The sequence below is a fragment of the Pseudoliparis swirei genome, chromosome 22 (genome assembly GCF_029220125.1).
Source record: "Pseudoliparis swirei isolate HS2019 ecotype Mariana Trench chromosome 22, NWPU_hadal_v1, whole genome shotgun sequence".
Classification (NCBI taxonomy): Eukaryota; Metazoa; Chordata; class Actinopteri; order Perciformes; family Liparidae; genus Pseudoliparis; species Pseudoliparis swirei.
This window is the reverse complement of record NC_079409.1, coordinates 1,525,023-1,532,470: the sequence shown is the minus strand read 5'-3', so window position 1 is coordinate 1,532,470 and position 7,448 is coordinate 1,525,023. Positions and strand designations below refer to the sequence as shown.

The window sequence follows — 7,448 nt, the reverse complement described above, 5'->3', positions numbered from 1 at the left end:
TGATTCACATGTTGACATGAGTGATTCACATGTTTATGTGTGTGATTCACATGTCAACATGAGTGATTCACATGTTGACATGTGTGATTCACATGTTTACGTGTGTGATTCACATGTCAACATGAGTGATTCACATGTCAACATGAGTGATTCACATGTCAACATGAGTGATTCACATGTTTACATGAGTGATTCACATGTTGACATGTGTGATTCACATGTTTACATGAATGATTCACATGTTGACATGTGTGATTCACATGTTTATGTGTGTGATTCACATGTCAACATGAGTGATTCACATGTTTACATGAGTGATTCACATGTTTACATGAGTGATTCACATGTTTACCTTCGCATTGAACATGCGGAAGGTTATGTTTTGATCGCCGTGTATTTATTTATTTGTATGCGTGTTCCTCGCATCACAAAAAAAGTTTTAAACCGAATCGCATGACATTTGGTGGGATGATTGGTTATTATCCGGGGACCATTTGATTAGATTTTGGGATCAATCGGGTCAAAGGTCAAGGTCATGAAAAGGTCGAAATCTTCTTTTTACCATAGCACGGTCAATTTTTATCCAATTGGCATGCAACTAATGCCAAAATGTTCATAATTCAATGCCCAATATTGTGATATGCGAAGATATGCGCTCTACCGAGTGGCCATTTGAGTTATATGTGTGATTCACATGTTTACACGTGTGATTCACATGTTGCCATGTGTGATTCACATGATTACATGAGTGATTCACATGTTGCCATATGTGATTCACATGTTGCCATGAGTGATTCACATGTTGCCATGTGTGATTCACATGTTTACATGAGTGATTCACATGTTGCCATGAGTGATTCACATGTTGCCATATGTGATTCACATGTTTACATGAGTGATTCACATGTCAACATGTGTGATTCACATGTTGCCATGAGTGATTCACATGTTGCCATATGTGATTCACATGTTTACATGAGTGATTCACATGTTGCCATGAGTGATTCACATGTTTACATGTGTGATTCACATGTTTACATGAGTGATTCACATGTTGCCATGTGTGATTCACATGTTGCCATATGTGTTTCACATTTTTACATGAGTGATTCACATGTTGCCATGTGTGATTCACATGTTTACATGTGTGATTCACATGTTTACATGAGTGATTCACATGTTGCCATGTGTGATTCATATGTTGCCATATGTGTTTCACATGTTTACATGAGTGATTCACATGTTGCCATGTGTGATTCACATGTTGCCATATGTGTTTCACATGTTTACATGAGTGATTCACATGTTGCCATGTGTGACTCACATATTTACATGAGTGATTCACATGTTGCCATGTGTGATTCACATGTTTACATGAGTGATTCACATGTTGCCATGTGTGATTCATATGTTTACATGAGTGATTTACATGTTGCCATGTGTGATTCACATGTTTACATGTGTGATTCACATGTTTACATGAGTGATTCACATGTTGCCATGTGTGATTCATATGTTTACATGAGTGATTTACATGTTGCCATGTGTGATTCACATGTTTACATGTGTGATTCACATGTTTACATGAGTGATTCACATGTTGCCATCTGTGATTCACATGTTGCCATATGTGATTCACATGTTTACATGAGTGATTCACATGTTGCCATGAGTGATTCACATGTTTACATGTGTGATTCACATGTTTACATGAGTGATTCACATGTTGCCATGTGTGATTCACATGTTGCCATATGTGTTTCACATTTTTACATGAGTGATTCACATGTTGCCATGTGTGATTCACATGTTTACATGTGTGATTCACATGTTTACATGAGTGATTCACATGTTGCCATGTGTGATTCACATGTTGCCATATGTGTTTCACATGTTTACATGAGTGATTCACATGTTGCCATGTGTGACTCACATATTTACATGAGTGATTCACATGTTGCCATGTGTGATTCACATGTTTACATGAGTGATTCACATGTTGCCATGTGTGATTCATATGTTTACATGAGTGATTTACATGTTGCCATGTGTGATTCACATGTTTACATGAGTGATTCACATGTTGCCATGTGTGATTCACATGTTGCCATATGTGTTTCACATTTTTACATGAGTGATTCACAAAACAAAGATCAACCGAGTGTAAGAAGATCTGCATTCCATTTACTTCTCATCGGCGTTTTATTTAAAAGGAAAACTTAGTTCCAAGAACTCTTTTTTTCAAAAAGAATAACAGGAAGTTATTTTTAAAAACAATTTCTAAACTATTTCAGATTACTTAAGAGCGACGTAAGTCAACATGAAATTGGCATAAATGCTAGTTACTTGAGTCTTTTATTGAAGCATAGACTTCTATACAACCAGAGGAGTCGCCCCCTGGTGGTCAGGAGAGAGAATGCAGCTTTAACACATGAAGCATAGACTTCTATACAACCAGAGGAGCCCCCTGGTGGTCAGGAGAGAGAATGCAGCTTTAACACATGAAGCATATACTTCTATACAACCAGAGGAGTCCCCCCCTGGTGGTCAGGAGAGAGAATTCAGCTTTAACACATGAAGCATAGACTTCTATACAACCAGAGGAGTCGCCCCCTGGTGGTCAGGAGAGACAACACAGCTTGCTGGGTGCTTTTGTTATGTTATATGGCAATTGCAAATAAAAAGTGTGATCCACCAATGAAGGAATATGATTAAAGTGTAATATTTCGAGGAGAAACGTGTCACATGAATGTTGGAAGAGTTAAGTCGTAATGTTCTCTCAATGACGTCATGACTTTTTCCATTTTACACCTGCAGAGAAAGAAGGTCATGGGAAGTGTGTGAGGCTTCTGAGCGTGACAGGTGTGGGGGCCACAGCGCCCTCTAGTGGAGCCACACAGCCACTACACCAACAAAGGGTAAAAATATAATGGAAGAAAAAATGAAATAAAATAACCCAAATATATTTAATCCAACAGCCGGTCCATCTGGGCTCACTTGAAGCTGTCAAGTAAAACAAATCAGACTGATACGAATAAAATACAATCGGAAAATAAGTTCAAACGACAAAAAAAATGGAAGAAAATACAAAATAGAAGAAAGATAGACAATAATATCCTGTGGTTTCAACCGGATATAGTCTTCGATATCCACATCAAGGCTAGAAACAAGGACTTATGATTAATAAACAGAAGTACCATGATTAGAAGAGAAGCTATCTAGAACAAAGAACTCATTATTAAATCACGATAAACTAAGTTGAATGAAATAATCATATATTGAACAGAAACTGAGGCTTTATTTGCTATAAATATTAAACTAGTATCATGTTTCCATCCTCTCTACAAATTGTTGTATATATGTAGTTAATATGACATATACAGGACTGTCTCAGAAAATTAGAATATTGTGATAAAGTTCTTTATTTTCTGTAATGCAATTAAAAAAACAAAAATGTCATGCATTCTGGATTCATTACAAATCAACTGAAATATTGCAAGCCTTTTATTCTTTTAATATTGCTGATTATGGCTTACAGCTTAAGAAAACTCTAAAATCCTATCTCATAAAATTAGAATATTTCCTCAGACCAAGTAAAAAAAGATTTATAACAGCTGAGTGTTTGTCAAGGCTCAGGAAACCCTTGCAGGTGTTTCGAGTTAATTAGACAATTCAAGTGATTTGTTTAATACCCTACTAGTATACTTTTTCATGATATTCTAATATTTAGAGATAGGATATTTGAGTTTTCTTAAGCTGTAAGCCATAATCAGCAATAAATCAGAATAAAAGGCTTGCAATATTTCAGTTGATTTGTAATGAATCCAGAATGCATGACATTTTTGTTTTTTTAATTGCATTACAGAAAATAAAGAACTTCATCACAATATTCTAATTTTCTGAGACAGTCCTGTATATAACTTAATACTTTCATCTGAGAGTGACGTGTTGCTGTATTTTTGCTTCTCATCTTTCTAAATAATATTCAAAATATACATATATATTATTTACAAATATGAATAGATAATATATAAATAAATTATGTATATATATCAATAATGTATTTATATATATATTAGGGCTGTGAAACAATTAACATTTTTAATCAGGTTAATCACATGTTTCTGTGGATTAATCATGATTAATCCCATATATACATTCAGGGTTTTTCCTGGGTCAAAATGGGCATCGAAGCTCTGCGGCGACCGCGATCGACATATTGAGCACCCCTGCATTAAAACATTAAAGAGCCGAGAGTTTTTTTCAGCGTGAGAAATACGATGTGTGGCGGGAGTGCGTGAGTTAAGACCAAAATGCGTGAGTCTCACGCTCAATGCGTGACACTTGAGAGCCCTGCATTGCTCACCAGTGCGCGCGCCAGCATCGGGTGGGGGTGCAAGTGACTTTTTTTCATCCCGATGTGCGCGCACACGCCGGCGCGCGACACGTAGAGACAGAATGACATGCTGCTGGAGAGACGACCAACAACAGACGGACCGGAAGCTCATTCTGCGCATGCGTTAAAAAAACTAGTTAAACCTGTCATTTAATTAACGCGTTATTTTTCACAGCACTAATATATATATTTGATTTTAGACATATCATTTAGGAGTAAATATTCGTAGAAAATAACACTATAACTGTTCATGTCTTTAAGACTCAATATAAAAAACTGTAATAATATATTAATGTACTAATTAATTATTATTATTGAGGTACGTCCCGTCGGCCCCCAGAGGGAGCGCGCGGAGCACATGTTCCCGGTGTCACGCCGTCAACCGGGTATTTATAGGCCGATAACGAGCACGTGTCCTTCAGGACCACGTGGGACAAAGAAGAAGAAACGAGCCACAAAGAAGCTTCTGGAAAAACAAAATGGCTTTTATTAAACACAAAGGAACAGAAACAGACTCCTGGATACAGGAACTCACAGAGGCTTCGGTACGAAGCAGTTCTTCTTCACGGAATAGAAACAACAACTCCTCGGTGGGAATTCACAGGTGAGCACCACGGAAGTCACGTGACCAGCGACCCCCACGACAAACGGCTTCCTCTCCGGTTAAAGTTCTTTGAAAATAAAAGTCGGAGAGCTAAATGTGGTGCTGACAGTTATGCACATATACACACACACACGTATGTGTAAATACACACATGTATATAAACCAGCTCACTGACGATGACATTCAATGAGCATGGGGGGGGGCATGTGGTTGTAAACAAAATGGTCTCCTGCCCCCACCATGAAGGTCTGCGCCCCTCCCCCAAAAAATAACACATGGACAAGTTTCGGTGGTAAATCAGAAATGAATGACGCTCCGACTTCCGGTCTCTGTTCACGGTGACGCAATCACCAAGCAACCTCATTGTTGTTCACAGAACTACTCACACGCGCAAACAAACAACCTCTCGCGAGATCTGAGTTTTCACGTAAAATCCCACGAGATCTGCGTTCAAAAACAAAAAAGGGGAGGGGGGTTTGAAATAAACTTTCTTCTCCAATGAAACGGTTAAAGATGGTGGACCCCCCCCCCCCCACACGGACCCCCCACCCGGAGGGCCCGGCCCATACAAACAAAACACATTAGAAAACGCATAGCTACCAGTCCCGTGAGATTGTATTCTAAAAAACAGTTCGTGTGTCCGTGTAGGGGACCGGGGCCGGTAGAGACCCCCGGCCCCCCCGGTGCGGCATCAGCTCGGCCCGCCGTCGGCCGCGTTGGGGCCCTGGAGCCTCCTCACGGCCTCTTTGATCAGGTTCCCCGAGAGGATCAGCTCCTGCAGCATGCGGTGCGGGTCGTCGTCCTCCTCGTCGTCGTCTTTCCGTTTCTTATACCACGGTCTGATCTGGTCCCAGTCCCGGTCCCCGGCAGACCCGGGGACGCAGTACGGGCTCGCCCGGTGGGTCCGGAGCCGCATGCAGCAGCCGCGGCGCTTCTGCAGAGCACCTCCACCCGCGACGCCTCCGCCGAGGACGGCCTCTGGCCGGCCGCTGAGCCCGTGCAGGCAGGACACGGACACCGTCTTCTGGTGCGCGCCGCCGCCGCTGTTGTTGTTGTTGTTGTGCAGCTGCAGCGCCTCTCCGATCCTCGAGACCAGCGCGTCCACCTCGCTGGAGTCCACCGACACGGACTGCTCCAGGAAGATGTAGTCCTCCTTCCGGCACGGCATGCTGGCGGCGGCGGACCCGGGTGTCGGTGCGTGGTTTCGGGGTGTTTACGTCGCTGGTGGTCGGTGTGACTGAGAGCCGTCGGGCCGCTCCTCGCTCTCACCACGCCGCAACGAACCCCGGGAGGTCGATTTGTAAACAATGGATGACGCGGCGCGGACCGTACCATGTCGCACGGCCGGGAGGGGGGAGTTCTTTAATCCGAAATGCACTCCGTGGTCACGCGTGACTCAGCGGAAGTTATGTAGGCTTCACATTTCAAGATATTACCGTGTAATAAAAAACATATCATAAAATAAATCAACTTTAATGGTCGTTTACTTTTTTTTCTCTCGTGATCCGGTTTCCCGCCTCGACCCGAGCGCACGACCGCGTTGGTCGGCCCCCTTCGCTGGGACGTTACGTAACTCCTCACTGTTTGTGCCTTCCGTCTGGGAACAAAACAATCAAAAGACATTTATTTATTTACGAATCCTAATTCACGAGAAGTTTAAATGTCCAAACGTGCACGAGCTGAAACGACCAGAGTGTACGCGGACAATCAGCACGGGGCCGCGCCAAATGATGGAGTCTCAGCCATATGCCATACGTCAATTAAAACAATAATAATAATCATATTAAGTATAACATTACAACATAAATAATAATAATAATGATAAATATATATGATATATCACGTATTATAATTCAGCAATATATATTTCAGAATAATGCATATCGACGCTTTCTTTCTTCAAAACAATCACATTTATTCAAATCGTGCACATATTAAAAGACCCTGCATACACGATGTATATCTATATATAAATAAACATGACGTAACGTAGGTAAATATCTCCAGCAGCAGACCGATCGGGGCTATAAACGATGTGTAAATGCATGGCTGTGAGTACGTGGAGCTGCCGCTGGCGTCCTGCGCGTGCACGCTGACAATAGAGTGTGTGCGTGTGTGTGTGCGGGAGGGAGAGAACACCGTGTACATTTCTGTTTCAGAGAAACAGCAGCCGGGCTAAACCCGATGCTCCAGTCCACGTGACCATACAAGGAGCTGCTGCACGCGGCGCGTCGACCAATCAGAGGGCCGCTCGCGTCCCCTGTTGGTTTCAATGGCGGAGCGGCGCATCCAGTCACACCGGAACCCGGCGAGGCGGCGCAGTGCGAGAGACACGTGACGAGGAAGCGTCAGAGGGCCGCTTCACTGAGAAGTCGGTTTCACTTTGGGTCTCTTTGCTGAAGCTGCAACGCGAAGCCGACTTCAATTATTCCACATGTTGGAGACTGC

General features: G+C 42.3%; 1 protein-coding gene across 1 annotated transcript; it reads right to left on the bottom strand.

Moving 5' to 3' along the window:
- Positions 1 to 4,860: 4,860 nt before the first annotated feature.
- Positions 4,861 to 6,804, bottom strand: gbp (glycogen synthase kinase binding protein). The gene has a single exon (XM_056406008.1). The coding sequence runs from the start codon at positions 6,166 to 6,168 to the stop codon at positions 5,692 to 5,694; it is 477 nt and encodes a 158-aa protein (XP_056261983.1). The 5' UTR covers positions 6,169 to 6,804; the 3' UTR covers positions 4,861 to 5,691.
- Between the last annotated feature and the right edge of the window lie 644 nt (positions 6,805 to 7,448).

Bases quoted from the DNA above. Each gene is read 5' to 3' on its own strand.
- gbp (XM_056406008.1), bottom strand. From the start codon at position 6,168: ATGCCGTGCCGGAAGGAGGACTACATCTTCCTGGAGCAGTCCGTGTCG.